At 34.8% G+C, this 19679-nt stretch overlaps 1 protein-coding gene across 3 annotated transcripts in view; it reads left to right on the top strand.

Annotated features, from left to right (window-relative positions):
- pnt (ETS transcription factor pointed) overlaps positions 1-19679 on the top strand; it is a 70058-nt gene that overhangs the window by 11408 nt on the left and 38971 nt on the right. For all 3 annotated transcript variants that reach the window (XM_086837053.1, XM_086837052.1, XM_086837054.1), the window contains exon 3: positions 1103-1199. In XM_086837053.1, coding sequence (XP_086693179.1) covers positions 1103-1199 — 97 coding nt within the window. The remainder of the gene's footprint in view (positions 1-1102; positions 1200-19679) is intronic.

Here is a 19679-nt window from a genome sequence, read left to right as displayed (position 1 = left end):
CCCCCCTTCCTTGCACAATCCCCAAAAAAGGACATGCGCATGCTCAGTCGCTTGGAAAATGCAGCCAGGTAATCCGATCGTCAGTGTCTGGCCAGGTCTAGAATTTCCACTCCAGTCAAGTAACTGAAGCTCAAGCTGGGAGTGAAAGAGAGTGTGTGTATGTGTGTGTGTGTTGTGCCCAAAATTGGGTTCAAAATTCGAGTCGAATCTTTGCTCTACGAATTGATTACGATATTTACGGAGCATTTCGTTTGACTACAGTGACCTCCATTATCATTAAGCGACAGCCTCCTCTGCTCTGATCTGCTCTGTGTTTGCAAGTCAAACGTACAATTCAATTTATTAGATCGTCTCCAGCACGATGATGGGACACATCGCCATCACATCGCATTGGGGCAGTCCACTGTCACAATTGCCGGCAATCTATGTCACACTCACTCTCTGCTCTCGGCTATGGCTCTGATTATGCCTCAGTTTTACGTTATGCATACATATGAACATATATATATATATCGTATTCTGTAATTGGGTAAAAGTGGCTTGTTTATAAATATGTACAATACAATCATGAAATGCCTTGTTGACTCTGCCGATCATTATAGTAAAGATGGGGAATAGAATCAAACAGAAAGAGGGGATTAACAATAAGATTTATAAGGGGAGCACTAGGTGAAATATAATTAATGTTTATACTAATATGTATTATAAATTTTATATTAGATCAATAATGATTTTCTGGTAAATAAACCTATTTTAAATAAGTTAGTCTTCTAAAGATCGGTACTTCTTTACTCAAGTCACACATTTATTGATGATTCAATTGGTTAAATCAATAAATAAAGAAATTCCAGCGTAGTTTAATTGTAAACAAGAATTTAATCTGATTTTATTATCAAGAATGAGTAATAAAAAATAAATATAATAAGAACTATATATAAAAAACTTACAGCTTTTGATGTCTTATCTTTAAGTATACCTTTTACTCTTACTTTTCAATTGTAATTGCAAATTAATAATATCAGTAACATGGTACAGACTTAGATAAAATCTTTTAATATTTTCTCCATAAATAATTCCAATTACAACTTATATTCCCTTACAGTCCAAAAACATCTTCATCAAGGATGAACCAATAAGTGGCTGCAAGGATTTACCCATCTGCAGTATATCGGATATTTCAGATCATGAGGCGTCATTGGGTGAGTATACCAATAAAAAACTTATCATAATCATGACAAAACATTGTGTGCGGATTGTTTACTTTGGCCAAGTGCCTAACCCATTTGCTATATCGGTTTCATATTCTTTTATACGATTTTTTTCTCCCATCACTTTATTTTTGTTGGTTAAATGGCATTTGGAGGTCTGGCGAGGCTTTTGATAACAATTTTCCAAGAAATGGAAATAATTGAAGAGCAAAATGTTGTTGAAGAGCAAAATGTTCCAACCATTATATAGTTTGCGGCCCTATCTTGACTCATATGTATATACGTGGCTATATATCTAACCAGAATACTGGGAAAGATTACTTTTGTTTATATATGTTTATATCTATATATGTACACCAATGAGGTGTGATTCCCTTTTGGGGTAGATTAGTATTTGGTTATATTTATAGGTATTACTTGGTTTTAATTAAATTATTAGAGTAAGCAGTTTCTTAGAAATCTATCATTTAGATACTTTCTAGAATTCTGTAAATATTTGTAAATATATAAAAGTATATCTACTGAACTTTGGTAAAATGTATTCAGAAGGACATATCCCTGTCGTCGCAACCGAACATAATTTTGCTAGTTGTTTTTGCGACTTTATTATTGTTTTTTTGTGCCTTTTGAACTGAGCGATAAAAAGGCAACAAAAAAATAGCTATAGTCAGAGGCAGGGGGCTGGAGCGAACCAAATAATTTGGCGATAAGATAAGCCAACAAAAAGCGTGTTGCTAAAAAAGAGAACCCACGACGAAAAAAAAGCTAAAGCACAAAAAAAGATACAATGCCAAAGAAAGATATTTTTGCCGCACAGAATGGGTGTGTGTGTTAAAGCAGCATATCGTGTGCATTTATTTATTATAATATAGTCATTGGAATATACATAATTCCCTCGCATAGTTGGGTTCATATTTCAGGGAAAAGTCACGTCGTTTGCTTCCGGTGGGCCCAGCCCCCTCGACATCAAGCCTTTAGGCTCCTCCTCGGCGTAGGCAAAGTGCCAAGCGAACTTACACAGATTCATTCAGTCACTCAGCCACTCACTCATTCATTCATTCATTCATTCATTGGCTTCTTTGGATTCTTCTCAAAAAAAAAAGAGAAGAGAACAGAAGAGAAATGAAAAGAAAAACGAACGAGATCTTTGCTGCTGAATACATTTGCATGGGAAATACACGAAATAAATATATGAAAATGTGCAGTGCTACCTAAAATGTCGCCCCCTTTCAGCTGCTACTGTTGTTGCTGTCAATCAGGCAATACGTCAGTCATTCACTCACTCACTCACTCACTCTGTCAACTGTTCGTATACGTAATGTGACAAACATTGCTGCCGTTTTTGTTGCCTTTTCCCCAACATACATACATATATCTAGTACACTTTAGCTATTATTTACACGCACACTCTGAAACGGCTTCATTTGTACTTTTGTTTTTTGTTTTTTTTTTTTTTTTGAATCGGACAACGTTTTATGGTAATTTGTTATGCATCTTTTGCTCTGTTGTTCACCAACGGAGAACAATGTATGGAAAAATGTGTTAATAATGGGAAATTCTGGTTGTTTGTTTTTGTGTGAATAGCATTTAGGATTTGGGTATGCAGATATCGTAAATACGGGGCTTGATGTCGAAATTAAACCAATAATATGATATCACAAAGGAATTATTTTATGACAAATATGTTTTGCTTTTTTAAGTTATTAAGATTAAAACTCTACAAAGTATATACAACAAAATGTATATAATTTTATATAGCTTAAACTTATTATCAAGAAAGAAATAGGAAATCATTTGGTCCTGACTTTACATAAATATCTTCTTTGCATCTTTGTATCTGTATCTGTCTTTTACATTTGTATCTTTAACCGTGCCACACATCGTACCCAAATGCACTGCCCCAGCTGTCCAAGTCACTGACAGAGAAACAATCTTAAAGCTGTTTAATGTTTATAAAAACAAATAATACAAATCTCGCTGGGGATTCAGTTTTAATACCCTTGAAGGGTATTATAATTTTAGTCAGAAGCTTGTAACAATGTAAGAAGGAAGCATTTCCGACCCCATAAATCATATATAATAATCTTGATCAGCATCAACAGCCGAGTTTATATAGCTATCTTGGAAGGGAATTTTTTTTTTAAATTTAAATTTAATTTAATAATGGGTTACATCGTTAAAATTGATAAAAAAAAACAAGTTAACCAAAATTTTAATTTTTTACAATTTTAAATTGAGTATGCAGATTTATTAATATTGCAAAAACTAACATAGGAGAGCATTCCGACTCGTAATAAATGCTTTCTTGGCTTAGTTAGAAGTTTTTTTAAACTTTGATTTGTCAAAAAAAATTGTCATATAAAAATCTACATAAATAATGATTAAAAGAATGCGATTATTTTTAGCAACGGTATACCATCTTCGGTATGCCTTAGTAGCTTTCATTCTTGTTTTGTTTTTTGTGCTGCGTCCCAAAACGTCGAGGCAGCCGAATGAAAAGGAACCCGAAAAAAACGTAAAAAAGTATTTATGTATTTATGTCTTATCGCTGCGTAGAGATCAACAAAGCGCAAACAATTTCAATGTCAACGCAAACCCAAGACTAAAGTCAGTGCCCAACTAAATATACAAATGGCTAGTGTACACTGGGGTGGACCTGGAAGATTTTACGTAAACGTTTAAAGACACAGAAGTACAATTTTAATTTGCCTTAACGATGCTTCCTAAAATAATCACTCATACGTAGTGTTGTCCCTGTTTTTCTGAATGTGAATGAAGTATGATATACATTATTATTCCTTATTTGTTTATGGTATTAGCTCATAGCCCGTAAATGGTTTTTAATTAAAATATCTTAATTATATAAAAAATTATAGCGTGACAATATTACTCATAATAATTACTCATACGCAGTGTTGCCTGCACATTTGCTTATTTGTAATTTTTGTGATTTGATTATTTCTTTTTTGTGTAGTGCAATAATTTTGTCTAAACAAGCTGAATTTAAGTGCTTAAATTAATTGCTTTATAATTTTAAAGATTTTAAGTCTTGTTAATCCTTACAAACACTTTGTTTACAAGAGGTCCACCCTACTGAGCCTATATAGAGGTATGTACAGTTCTACATACGGTGGTATGTATTAAGGCACATGTACATACACATATGTACATTTATTCGTACATACATATGGGGGACCCTTACGACAAAACTGAAAACGCCTGGCAGCATGAACTTTTCGCTCGTCGCTAGAAGATCGCGGCCATAAAAATGGCAACAAATATATGTATAAGAAAAAGGGAAAAATAAAATAAAATCACGAGAATAAAAACAAAAAGCAGAGAAAACATGCAAAAACGGCGACAACTGCGCAGATGCTGAATGGAAAATGGGGATATTAAAAAAACAACAACAAAATAAATAAAAAGGGGGAACATCCATCTCGGCAGCAAAAAACAAGATCGGAAGGCAACACGTAAATTTAGTTTACATTATGTAGCGAGATATACGCAGGCTGCCCTTATTTTAATTATATGCGCACACAGATGCCTCGTACAGTGAGCACTCTGAAGAGGGAAAAATATCATATATTAATTAATATTAAAAATATATGTATATATATATTTGGAATATTCTTTAGTAATGATTTCTTTTATTTCATTCTAAAAGAAACAGTTGACTATAATAAAAGGGTCAATCAATATTTGTAGTTATTATATATATAATATGACTAATAAAAATATCTAAGCAATTGTTATCGATTCAAACGATATTCCTGTTATTTGTTCACTCTTTCGAATGCTTTCTGTATCCCACACACTCGCAACGCCTTTAATCATCTCTCATTAATCATAAACTTTGGAAATAACAAGAATCAAAATGAAATAAGCGAAACGAAATAATAAATAAAGCAAATTAAATTTTTGCTTATTTAATATGCGCTATGATTTGTACAAAAAATATTAATAAATTGTCCGTGAGAGAGAGAATGGGCTCCACCAGAAATAAGATAGAGAGAGAGAGACAGAGAGCGGTAGAGAGCTCCTGAGAGAGTGGGGCGTCGGCGTTAACGTCAGCAGCAACGTCAGCGTCGTGAGCCCCACAACTTTCATTCATTTTGGCGCTCATTTCATTCATCCTCGCTCAGTCGACGTCGAAGTCGACGTCTCTGCTCCCCAATGCTGCCTCTCTGTCTCGCTCTGTGGCTCTCTTGGGGCTCTCTCCCAAAGAAACACGTTCGTTTTCATTCATACTCGGCCAGGCAACAACAACAACAATAACAAAATTACTAGCTGGTTCTGAAAAAAGCAAAGCAGCTATGAAACTACAACAACAACAAAAAAGTGGAAATAAAAACTGTGGCGGCTTTGAAATGCAGTTGATGAATGGGGGGAATATGGGAATGGGAATATAAGGCAGCGACGAGTGGATCTTGTTTGTTGGTTCTTCTTTTTCTTTTTTTTTTTGTTTTATTAATTCGATAGCTGTCTGCCCATCTCGCTCTTACGTTTGGTTTCTGATGCTGATGCTTCCTCTGTCATTTGGGGCTTGACGTTTGTTTCCTTCCTTTTTTGCGTGTGCGCTGCTGCTGCTGCTGCGCCCCTCTTTCTTCCGATCTGCCCCACTCCTTGTCTCTCTCCTTATCCTTCTCCTAGGCTGGTTCCTGCAAACCGGCTTCGATTTCTTCTTCCTTTTTTCTTCTTCTTTGGCTTTGTCTTTTGGGGTCCCCTCTTTAATCGCTGCTCCAACTTCTTCTCCTTCTTCTTTTGCGTTTTTTTTTCTCCTGTCACTAGCTCTGCTGCTGCCCGTGGGCGCGTCGGTGACTTTGGCTTGAATTTTAAATGCAGTTTTTGTTGCTTTTTAATACCCTTTCCATTTCAAAGACTATTCAAAAGTTTTCGAACTTTGATTAGATAATTGTATTGAGTTTTATTATTTAAAGTTTTAAGTAAATAGACCCTTTATTTCAAGATATTATAAATAAAATATAATCAGTAAAAAACAAACTAAAAGAGTATAGTTCACTTCGTCTTTAAACAGTTTTGCCTCCCCTTTTCATTTGTTTTTATTGCTTGTTTTGTATTTATTTTGATTTTTAGCTGTTTGCTCTGGGAGCAACTTCTTATTTATTCATAATTTGAACTCCCCCCTTTTGGTCCGCTGCCCCTCCTCGTGCAGATTCCCCCCAGCCCCTGACTCCACGCACAATTTGTGGGCAGCTGCTGCAAATGGAAAAGTGGAAGTATGGAAATATGTATGGAAAACTGGAAAACGAGTTGCCAGCAAACAACAAACATACACACATACTGTTGCTCGTGTTTCTGATTCCAAGTTTTTTGTTTTAATTTCAGTTTTTGTTACCTTTCAAATTTCTTGTTCACAGATCTTTTTTCCTCTTTTGCGGTTGTCGTTGGTTTTAGGTTTTTTTTTTGTTAAGTTTTTTGGTTCGTGGAACTGCTGCGTTAACAACTTTTTTTTTGGTTTGTGGTGTTGTTGTTGTTGTTTTGCTGCTTCTACAATTTTTCATTCATTCATGCAGACGCACACACACACACACACACGTGGCTGAGGTGTGTGCTTGAATGTAGATTAGTGTGTGCGTTTTGTTGAATATATCTGCCTGTTTTATATTTCATATGCACGCCACTTTTGTACTCACTTCACTTACTATTTCGGATTTTCGTTTTGTTGTGTTTGCTTTTTATTTTCTCGCCTTGCCTTTTTCGCGGCTTTTCGAGTGTGTGTGTGTGTGTGTGTGTGTGTGTTTCGCCTGATTCTGCTTTATTCATTCATAAATTTTTACAGCCCCAACGTTGGATTTATGTTGTTGTTGTTTCACTCGAAATTAATTGCTTGCAAAGTTTTTGATTGAAATTGCATTTGAGGTTTTTATGAAGGCATAATTCGATGCATTATTGCATTTATTTTGGGATATAGGGAAAATATAATCAGGCCTTGAGATCTTATCTATTTTTTAGGCTTAGTTGTGATCGATTTTCGATAATTAAATTGTTTATAATCTTCGTCTTCCCGAAGTTTGCTTGTTTTTGTAACCTATTAACTTACTATCTTTGTTAATTTATCAATTCATTAATTTTCTATAATATAATATTTTGTAACAATATAAGTATTGAATAATATAATTAATACCCCTTAGTTTTCCCTTTTCTCTCTGTACATTTTCAAATTCAAATGTAAATCGCTTACAAAACTCAAATAGACTTTATCTAATCACGTTCCCCCTCCGTTTCTGCTTCCTATTTCATTTTCATTTACATTTCTATTCATCCATTCATTTATACCCAAAAAAATAAAACAAAAAAACAAAAGCAATGTTATCAAAAGCGTTACCCAAAAGCAAACCGCTTTTCCAACGGATGTGTCTAAATTGAGTGCATCCCATGGACAAATTAGCAGCGTTTATTGTAACAGTTTCTGTTGTTTCTACGGATCTTTCAGTCTTTTAGTTGAATATAGCCCAAATCATGGCTAATCAGCACGCACCGAATGCTGTAATGGAAATTACAAGATCCAATATATATGTATGTATATATTACGTAAAGCCATCAACGTAAACACCTGACTCTGCAGTAAAGTCAGGGTGAAATGCTTACAAGATCGGCAACAAACTCTCGGGGCGACCCTCGTGCGCGTGCGACCTTCACTAAATTTTGAACTTAACCAAATCGAAGAACGCCCCAAAAATATCAAAGAACTTGGGGAGTTGAGTGGTGTTTCAGTTAACACACAGAGAGAGAGAGAGAGAGAGAGAGCGAAAACAAATATTTGTGACTGTCTGATAAGAGGCGCTTCTTATCACCGGGTGGTGTTCGTAGTTATTCGGGGAGGATATGGAGGGGGAACTACCCAAGCACTCCAAATATTATAATGCACTTAGCCTACACCTTGAAATATTGAACCACAGTGGAAGACTATATGAAGATGGGTTTTCAACTGTTGCCAAGGCTAAAATACTGAACATGATTTTGTTTTTAATTTTAACTATTTCTGAACGACATTTTGGTTTTATTTTTAAATATTTTAAAAGAAGATTTTAATTAACTGATTGAATAAAAATGATTCTTTTAACTATTATAAAGTTTTAAAGCTATTTTTGGTTTTATAGAGATAATGATTCTACTTAAATATTATTTTTTTATTCATTTCCTAATACTTGAGGGAAATTTTTATTTTATAATGTTTTAATGCATTTACTTTATTCTTTTTTAACGCCTTAACTTTTTAAGCAGTGTAATTAGTTTGTTATTTAGGTATTTTTAAAAAATTGTTTATTTAATTTTTACATATTTTCTACATGTCCAATAAGCGACATCTGTTGGCGAGCAGTTCGTGGTACAAAGTATTGCCTATACAAAGGGGCAACGGAGAAAATGAAGAATTAAAAAACCATTGCATACCCCGAGGCTGGTAGCAGCCAGTTTATGTTTATTCAGTGAATAAATGAAGTTTTTTATTATTTGATTAAAGTTTATGAAAAATTGCTTTTAAATATAAATAACTATTTAATTCTGTAATTTAAAAAAAGCAAAAGTGTTATTAACTGGCAATAACTTCATAAAAACCTTCACTTTTTTACCAATCATAGAAGAAGTTTTAACTGCGAATATTATTTAACCTTCAAAAATCATAAAATGTACAAAATACGCCTCGAATTTCCTGACCATAAATCTAAAACTTTATATATTTATTTTTTTTCCAAGCCTTAAAAGTAAAACGTATTAAAAAAGAAACTTCAACGCGTGCCACAAACTAATTATTTGATAATTTGGCCAAATGAATAAAAACCGAATTTTTTGAAAGCCACTTATGGCCATTCCGGGATAAATTCAATTAATCATAAATGCCAAATATGGAACGAAAATACATATATTTTGTCAGAGAAAAGGAAACCGAAATGCCATTAGGAAATGTTGCTGCAAGACAAGACGAACAAATATGAATCAATTAATGCAACAAAAGGCAACCTGTTCAAGAGAAAAATAAAATTAATAAAAAAAGAAAAACAGAAAAATTAGATCTCTCTCAGTGTGTGTGTGTGTGTGGATGTTGGGGCAACAAATTGCGGCAGTGGAAACCCGTTCTTGGGACAGCTTCAATTGCATTTTATGATTTACCAACCCGCAGCTAGCGGGCAGCACTCGGACCAATTGATAATGCAATCGATGAAAAATTGAATCGCACAGGATCTTTCCAACCAAACCGATCCATATAAATATATATGTATCTTTTGGGAGCATTGGGAGAGGGAAGAGGGGAAGAGGGGAAGAGGGGTGGTGGAAATATGAGAAGAACACCTGCCATGTCATAATGATTGTGTCTGCACAATTTTCCAGTTGCCTGAAGTCTATCCAATGTGTACCAGGGAGGAGTCCTCGTTCCTGGTTCTATCGATCTTCGATCTTCGCCAATCGTTGGGCAATCGAAGCGTGTCCACCTGGTCTGGTCTGGTCTATTTCTTCGATCTTTTGGCCAATTTAATGCTGCTACCCCTTTTGGCCAATTGATAATTTAACGCTTCAATTGGCCCGAAAAAAGTGGTCTAAAACAAAAAGAGGGCGAACCTAAAAATGTATGCCTCTCTGGCCCATTGCTTTTCGGTTCTTTATTGTTATTATATTTTCTGCCTTGTCATAATTTGTTCAGCATTTTAAATTAAACTTTGCCTAATGGCTTTTGTGTGTGTGTGTCTTAATGTCTTTTCTTGCAATTGTCATTTGAATTAAGAGCCTGTTCGTTGCGCTACTTTTGACTTTTGAATGGTGGTTAAAAACTGACTAAGTCGATCGGCGGATCTAATACCATTAAGTGTAGGAAAAAGTATATCAATTGGAACGGTTTTAAATTAAGTTCTTTTTTCAGAGACGAAAGTCATTTAGAAGTTTATGAAGTGCCTTAAATTCATTTTAATAACTTATTCATTTTGTTTATAGGTTGATCTTTCTCTTCTACTAACAAATTTCAACGAGTCTACTTTATTAACTTTAAATCAAGTTCAAGAGCTTAAATTATTTGGAGCTAAATTTAAGTAAATGCTTTTATGGACAGCCAAATGTTTCTTTTTTTATTTATTACATGATTCATTAAACAAGTGCTCATTTTCCCAGTAAATCAAGTAAATCGCTTGGCATAACTTAAGTTGAATTATATGTAAAATACAGACATAAAATAGTTCAATAACTTCTGCAAATAGAGATCTTTTTCAAACTAATCAAAGTCTGCCCATAAGTAACAACTTAAAGATCATCGAAGATTATTCCAAGAGGAGTCTTCTCCTCCCCCAAATCACTTGATCCCTCTCCTATATCTATAGCTATATCTATATCTATATATCCATGTCGGCACTGGCGCTTTTGTGTCTATTCGAACAGAGAATTCTTTAAACAAAAACAATCGATAAATTTCCATAGAAGATTGCTGCAAGTGGCCCGAGGATAGCGCCATTCGCACAGTGGGTTACCTTTGATGCCGGGCGCAATTTATCAACGAATTTTATTGAGTGTTTTCGTATAGTTCCCCTGCATTTGAAATCCACGCCGCCTGATGCTGACCATAACACCCACAATCGAATTGAATTCGAATCTTTTGTGAATAGTATTCATTGAATACTGGAAGGGGGATTCTGAAGGGGTTTAGAGGGAAGGCTGTGTGTGACTCTCCAAAACTTGGATTGTTTATACAAGGGAAAATATATTTATATAAGTATATTCTTATTTACAGTGCGGGAAATGAGTTTATAGGTAGGAGATAATATAGGAAAAAATAATTCAAAAGATTGTAAAAATGAGATTTGTTGTAGTTGTAATTATTTTTTTCGTGGTTTAATCTATTGATTTAATGTAGGGATTTTTAATATATAAATAAACGGAAATAATACTAACTTTCCTTTGTTTAATTGTAGTTCCATTGAAGTTTTATAAAGGATTTGAAATACTTTTAAAATGATTTCGTCTGCGGATACAATAGGTTTTATAAAATACTTTCATCTTATTATTTATATTATTATTAAAGTAATAAGCTTTAGTAGTCTTTTAAGGTATTATTTCTTTTAACTTCTGTATTATATTTTAAAATGTTGTATAAATAGATGTAGAATAGAATAGATTCAACACTCTATCCATAATCCATAAAACCATCTGTTTTTCCTTGATATTGCTTGTAAATAGATCTTATTTTTGCTTCTCTAACATATTCTTCTAAACATTGCGAGTATTTCTTAAAGATTCCTATAATCTTGTTACCCACTGTACTAGAATTTCGTGTGTGGTGTGTGCCTTAAATCGGAAGTTAATTTATGCTAGGGTTAAGCATTTAGTTTTGTTTATTTGAAACATGCAAGATTTGTGGCTCTCCACATAAATTTGTTTGTCAATGAACCTTTCTCTTCTTGGGCCAATATCCCCCTGCCTTTTCCTACTTTTCCAACTTTTCCAACCAATTCATTCTATTTTGAAGTAATTTCTGGTTGTATTCCTTTTTGGCCTGTTGAAATCCATTTAGTTTTATTTTTTAATTGCGTTCCCAAGATTTGTTTAGGTAGCCGAGAAGGAGTGTGAAAATTTAGAGGAGGCGGGGGGAAATATCAGCCTGTACTTGGACCGCTTTTCTTAGCCATGGCTAATGCCAACAAACACTCCTCGCCTCGATATAGCGCACACGCAAGCTGCATTTGCGAGCAGGTGAAACTTTTTGCCCAGGTGAGGAGTAGGGGGAAAAGACTCTGAGGGGGGACTTTTGGGGGAGTGGACAGGCGGTTGGTTGGTAGCAGTTTTGAACAGCTGACCAAACCACTTTTGTGGTGCGGCATTAAAGCATAAAACTGGTTGACTCTGTGAGATCTTATGGCTCCCCTGCTTTGCCAGTTGGGGTCCAATTCCCTACACTAACCATCCCCCCCCCTTTCCCTTATTCTCCAGGTATCTCTCTATTAAAAATAGTCTAATGATCACTGCCACAGAACTTGGCAAAAATACACTGGAACAAAAGCTTTGAAGTTTGTGAAGATTTCAAGTAATAATTCAATGGAGAAAGTCTGGGTTTTTAAGGAAAGGAAGGAAGGAAGGAGTATAGCCATTAGTGAGAATAAGAATTTGGGAAGTACTAGGATATTTATCAAATGATCATAGGATCATAGTAAAGATCCCAAAGTTTAAGGTACCTTAAGTGTTAGGAACTTAAAACCCCTAAAATAATTTAAATTTATTTTATTTGTCAATTTTCATTATGGGGGTCAAAGTCAAGTCGTCTTCACTTTTAAGCAATTTATTAACTTAAAATGTTTCTAAATCTATTTTTGTATTATTAAAACCTAGTTCAAAGTTAATTTTAGCTAAACAAATAATACTCTTTGTTTTTAAATGTCAGCTAAAAACATTAAATCGTATAAATTAAACCTTATAAATCTATATTAGAACATTAACATCTAGTTCAAAGTCTATTTTAGGTAAAAAATGTCAGCTAAATAGCTTAAATCTGGTAAAATAATCAATATTCATTTAAATAACTGGTACAAAACTATGCACAGAATTAAATACAATCCCCTTCAGTGTAAATATGCAAATCTAGGAGAAGAGGACTAGACTTGGAGCAGCATTGAGGCAAGTCTAGGGTCCAGTTTGTGCATCCTCGCGATTGAGCATTGTGGTTCTTAGGGCCAGTCGAGGCCAGGTGCTAAGACCTGGGCCAGATTCCTCCAAGGGGAATATGCAGAGCGGGAAGTCAATCCAGTTGGTCAACTGGCGTGGGCTTATTACCAACAACAACCAGGCAACATCATCAACTTGCAAGCAACTCAAAGCATAGATCTTCATTTTAAACTTCAAATCAGGAAAAGAAGTTATCACCGTGACCCCTGCCAGTGGGAATTACCTACAAATCCCACTGTTTAGACCAATTATATGGAGAAAAAATTAAGTTAATGCTCCGTGTGGGCTTCTCTAGTGGCGCCAGTTTTTGATATCTTATTTAAAAAACAATTAATATTTTTCCAATTCGGGTTTTTTGTTTGTTTTTATCATCCGCCACTCAGCGGGATGGCTAAAAGTGCCTTCCGTCACACATTTCGGGGGCCATTTTCGAAATTCGGTTATCAATTAATGGCCAAATATATATATATATATATCTTTGTTCAGTTGGAACCGAAAACCGTCTCAGCCCATAAATAAAGCCGAGACAAAATGTTTTTACAGCTTCAGATAAATTTCATTTCAATTAATTTCGTTGTGTGTCTCTTAATTTATTCAAAGCCGTTACCAAAAATTAATACTTTAGGCCACCAAACGATTGAGATAATAATGTTGTATAGAAGTTCTTTTTTGGGATCTCTTTTAAGTTTGAGGTTTTAGTTTGATCTTTTGTGCCCCTGGAGTGTGTGAAAGCTATTAAAAGTGAAGCTAAAGCTATAGAGTTAATGGAGATTTTAATTTAATTGAAAGCCACAAGCATAAGCAAATACATACTTGATTATTAACTAGCATTCAGTAGAGATTCTTTTTGCTGCTTCAATAAAGATACTTCTCTACCCCTCAGATACTTTTTTATCATTCCATAATGAATAATTATTGCTAATTGAAGCTGATAAAAAATGAATTTATGAATGTGTTTGCTGTCGCCATTGCGGTCACTCTTTTCTATCAATTAAATTGGGCTTCTGCTCCCAGACCTGTTCCTCGGACCAGTTATTATCAGCCACGAATGCATAAAAATGACTAACAGATCAAATATAGTTAGAATATAATGGCTACTCATGGTCATGGGAATTTGCGTTGCCAACGGCCAAGAAGTTGGCCATCTTTTTATCAAAGTTAAGCCCGGGGGGGCTAACTCTCTGGCTTTTTTTTATTTAATATACGATATTTGTGTACCGAGATGCGTCACTGAACTGGCAGTAAACCCAGTCCGAGTCCCGAGTCCGATAAAGAGCGAAAACAAAATTTCATTCATGATTCGAGATAGCCCGGCGAAGGCTTCACATATTTGCGAGTGTGTTGTGCGACTCATATAAACTATAATCTATCTGCATGGCAGGCTGGCTGGCACACACAAACAAAAGATACACTCGCACACACATCGAGCATATTTAATTTGAGGCAAACTAGCAATGATTAGGAACATCCGGTTTACTAACCGAAAAACCAACCGAACGGGCGAGTGTACAAAACGAATCAACGGAGCCAACGTATCCAACCCGGGACAGTCCAGTCCATCCCCCATATACCCATTGAACAGTAGCTACACTGAAGGAAAATCTAGGGTTTTCTTTACCTTGGATTCTATAAGAAATAGATAAGGTTCTTGGGTTGTTGAAGGGGAATATGTTGTAATTGAATTACTCAATTTAGAGGATGTCTTAAGGGGATTGTTTACATTTAATTAACATCTTTAAACCTTTCTTACTAAGGTATTTCTTTTATAAGGACTTTCTTTAAGAGGACTTTCTTTATAAGGACTTTCATTATAAGGATTTTCTTTATCATACTTTATATGGACTTTATTTAACAGAACTTCCTTTAAAAAGACTTTCTTGAAAATGCCTTTTTTATAAAAAGACTCTCTTCTATTAAACTGTAAACAGAAAGTATTTAAAAGTATTATAAACTGTATCTTATAATCTCTAATATGATTAAAAAATAAAGTCATTTAGCCTTTGTGTACAAGTTAAAACTTATAAATATTTCCTTGTTCTATTCCCCTAATATTGAAATATACATTCTTCTGACAATTAAAAATGTTATTTGTTTCGAAATGAAGTAAACTTAAACAGGATAATATAGAAGCCATTATAAATACCAGAAAGCCCTACATAGATTTATTATTATTCGTTGTCATTAAACAAATCAGAAAACAATACTATATATATTCAATGAATATTAAGGATAATTTCATTTAAGATATCAAAACGAAGGTCAGCTTTAAGGTTATCACTTATTTTTTTCTTATAAAAAATGTAAGCAAAAGTTAAATTTGAGCTGTAAATTTCTTAAATTATATGATATTTTGACTCTTAAATTGTTTCTGTTTAAATTTAAAGCAAAAGACATTTTCAAATGCTACTATATTTTCCTCAACAACTTAGAGTGTAAGTTAATCGGAAAATTCCTTTAAATTGCATGTTGTTTTAAGTAATTTTCTCTATAACTTCCACTCTAAATTAACATCTTGAAGTGTTGTAAAAAACCCTAAAAATTTCTCTCAGTGCATTGCCAACGACACTCGGTTCCATTCAACTTGATTCGTTCTTACAAGTTTGTGTGTGTCTACGACATGGTCATTATGAACAAAAGACGAAATCATCATCGTCTTTTTCAACCGTTGAAGCCGAGATGTTGAGCACTTGGATCTTAAATCTTGGATCTTGAAGCTCGTACTATGTATGTGTGTGTGTTGAGTGTGTTGAGTGTGTGTGGGGTGCCGCTGCTGGACACTGGAAGCGCCATCCGTCCAAGGCCCCAGCCTCTTGAGGGGCAGCCTCACAGTTCTGGACATAAAGCGGATAATAATGTTGTTCTCGTTGCCAGCATTCTCTTCTTTGGTTCTCGGAGGCTGTGAAATCTTCTGTTTGGAGTTTGAATTGTGTGTAATTTGTTTGCTCGGCTACTGCGTTCGGCTACTGTATTTTCCAATTCCAGCCTCCTCCAAGTAGAGGAGATGAACATCTCCACACGATCCACACGGGTTTGGGGATGGGGGATGCTGGTTGAGGAGGGAGGAACTCCTCTTTGTTTGCGCGACAATCGATGTCTTCTCTGGGAGCCTTCCTCTCCTCCAACTCTCCGATCCGATCGGCATCCCGATGGTTCGTGTTTATCTTGCGCTTTAAAATGTAAAGTCTTTTCTTGATTTTCCTTCTTCCACAACTCTGACTTCCTTTCGGTGCTTCATTAAAAGCTTTTCAATGGGGGGGGGGGTTATTTTTTATGTTTATTATTGATATTCATATTGGTAAATTAAATTAAATTGGAGCTAAACGATTTGGGTTTGCAGGAGATCCTTTAGGAGCTTGAGATATATCTTTTTTTAAGAGCGAAGAATAAGTATTTAGGCTCCATCTAAAGTTGATTGAATTTTGTTTGTTAATTATCTTTGAAATCTTTAAATATTGGTTTAGTTTCTTGGGTTTTCTTTACAGTTTTGAGATCTAAAATAGACTTTTTCGAGAGCTTAAGTAATAATAATTTCCTATGAAAAGATTCATAATTTAAAATATATTAAAAAAAGAGAGGTTTCCCCTTTCAAGAAAAAACCTCTTGCTTACTGTGTCTTAAAGATAAAATGATTTCCCATCCCAAATCTTACTTCCGTTTGCCTTAATTATAATCAGAACTATGAATATATATATTCCCCGTTACGTTTTCTAAATCTAGTTTCATTCACAACTTTTTTCCAAAGTTCCGTTTAAATTCGCACAAAATGTATACAAGACTTTGCTCATTAGAATTTACAACTTGTTAATCAATAGGTATTTCCGATCATCTACTATATCTTTTTTGCTACCCAATTAAATCGGATCGGGTTAGTGACCGCTTCCCCATTGATATCTCCATATCTAATTTATGCGTAAACTAACTGATTTGATAAAGAGGAACTTGTGAAAATATTAAACCGAACTTCCCATAGCAATTAAAAGGCAATTAAGATGATATATGCATACATCAATACATATATAGAATGAACTAGTTTTTGGTGTGTATTATTTTCTCTGTGGGCTTGGTTTTTTTTCTTTTACACATTCATTGATTAAAACAAATTGATAATTAATAACTTGGATGGGTGCAGACAGGTATGAGAAGAAACGCGACAACAAAAAACAAAAGCAACAAAACAAAACTTGTTTGGCCCGGAAACATATCCTGTGTCCATTAACTGTTTTACGTGCTTGACAAACTTCCGCAGTTGGGGAGGGGAATAAAAAAAAAAGAAGTTTGCTTTAGTTTTTCCAACCCGCCTGGCTTCCTTTGCTGCTGCAACTGCAACTTCTGCTGCGGATGCTGCAAATAGGTTGGACCTGGGCCCGGCCCCACTTGACCAGCGCAGTTTTCTAAGCTGATTTGAATGCCAGATACTAGTCGATGTGAGGCAGCAACTTTCGCATTTCATTTGGCACGGAGTTGGAGCTGGAGTTGGAGTAGGAGTAGGAGCTCCCCACCACATCATTCACTTGACTTGGCTTTGCTCTGCTCAATATCTGGTCAGTTGATCAGTTTCCCCCAACTCGGAGCTCTCCAAGCTCCTAGTTCTCCCAGCTCCCAGCTCCAACTCCATCTCCAACTCCAACTGTGCGATTGAGCTCCCTCAAAAAACCCGAAAAGAAAAAGTTGCATGCGTTTCAGCAGTGAATATTTCAGCAATGAATGCTTTGTTCTCTTGAGATACTCTATAAAAATCATCAATTTAATTCATTTTCTAGAAAATATTCCTAGTTAAACTCTACTATTTTAGATCGATACCCTAAAAGATACTTGAAATATGGAAGAATGTAAGAGTTTTAAAAATAGTTTATAATCTTAGTCAATCCTAGTTGCTTTTTTGACCCGAAATACTCCATAAAAATAAGGATTTTAATCGGTTTTCTAGGGAATTATCATAGTTAAACTCTAATATTTCAAATGACAAACATAAAAGATTCTAAAAATGTTAAAACAAGGATGGATTGAAGGGTTTCCAATAGAATAAAGAGATTTAAAATGTAATACTTATAATTATACACATAAAAGATACTTAAAATATGAAAACAAGAGTTATTTAAACTTGTTTAAACTTCTCTTAAAACGTTTTAAGAGTACTTAAAGACAACTTATTAATCCCTGTAAGCACCTCCCTCCTTCATAAAAGGGTATCCACCATTCGTTTGGTATAAAATCCCCCCAAGTTTGTTTTTAGTTTCTTCTCACATTGACCGGATGAGCAGCTGCTGGGGATCAGGTGAGGATGAATATAATAACATAAACCCCAATATCAACAACGGCCAAACCGACCGACCGAACGATCGATCGGCAAGAGCGAATGGATCCAAAAACTGACGAAACCAGTTCCAGTCCCCATTGAGGAAAACGGCACGGAATCGCCCAAGGGGGCGGGAGGATGGAGCACCTGGGAAGCAGGGAGCTGGATGCTGGGGATCGGGGGATCGGGAACGGGGTACACCACTGGCCACTACATGAATTAATCACTTCGTTTGTAGTGGACCCCCAAATGGAGGAGCACCAAGAGCAGGCGGCGGGTGGATGTGGACTTGGACTGTGCGGATGTGGATGTGCGAGTTTTCCAGATCAACGGATCTCCTCACATCTCTCCCTCTCTCTGTGTGAATGGATCTCAATGTGAACACTAGTGTGTGTGTGTGAGCGTGCCAAGATTTTTATGAATGAAAATGATCGACAGCTGAATTGCAAAATCGTTAAACAACAAAACGAAACGAAACAAAAATCTTTCAATCTTGACGGAGGCATTGGCTATTTGTTGATGCTTTTCGGTTTGCCATTGATCCAACAGGTCGTCCATCTCTCCATCGTATTGATCATCAAGACTTGGTGATCTTCCAATGACGATCATCATCATCATCATCACCATTGACTAATCATCATATTCAACGATGTAGCGCCGATGGAAATCTAATTTCTCTTAATTATATTGCCAGCGATCTTTTGCCAACTTAATGAGTGTTGATTAAAAAAAAAAAGAAAAATAATGTTGTTGTTGTTGTTGCCCAATGATCTGGCTAGTAGATTTATGGCCAAGTATATCAAGATTTATATATATTGGCAATGGGATATGCATAGATTTATTTGTAATTTCCTTTGCTGTCAATTGATAGTTTTTTTTGGTTGTTTAGATTCGGTTGAGATTTGATGGGAGTTTGTTATGGAAAGACTCGATCAGTTGGTCAGTCAATTAATCAATCAATCAATCAATCGATCAATAGGTTTACATATTACACCTGTTTGATAGGTAATGTGGGAATTATTATGGGTAATTCTTGGGATATAATATATACATATATAGTACAACAATGAGTAATATTTGCTTTAGGAAGAATTTAGGAATTTCCTAATTAAAATTAGTTACTTTCAGGCATAAATGATATAGTTTAATTCTATAAAAATAACATACTTCTATATTTTCATGAATGAACACATTCAAAACCCAATAGATTTTTAAACTATTTAAGCGTTTACTAAGATTTTACAAATTTGTAATATAAAATATATTCTATTAAAATAAAGTTATTTCAATTATACTTAATAAATAAATAAATAAATAAACAATAAATACATCAATTCAAAATTGAAAAGATTTCCAAACCAATTTAAACCATTAAAACATTTATGATCAGCCTTAAAACTAATTCTTTAATTCTTTTAAAATAGCTTTCTCTTTTCAATAATAATATATTAATTCAAAACCTACAACATTTCTACGCCAATTTATACCATTTAAGCTGCTGTAAACCTTAATGT

Source organism: Drosophila serrata, unplaced genomic scaffold (genome assembly GCF_035046125.1).
Source record: "Drosophila serrata isolate PLE 108 unplaced genomic scaffold, ASM3504612v1 contig_295, whole genome shotgun sequence".
Lineage (NCBI taxonomy): Eukaryota > Metazoa > Arthropoda > Insecta > Diptera > Drosophilidae > Drosophila > Drosophila serrata.
The sequence above is the reverse complement of the archived record's forward strand: the minus strand, read 5'-3'. Positions and strand labels throughout refer to the sequence as shown.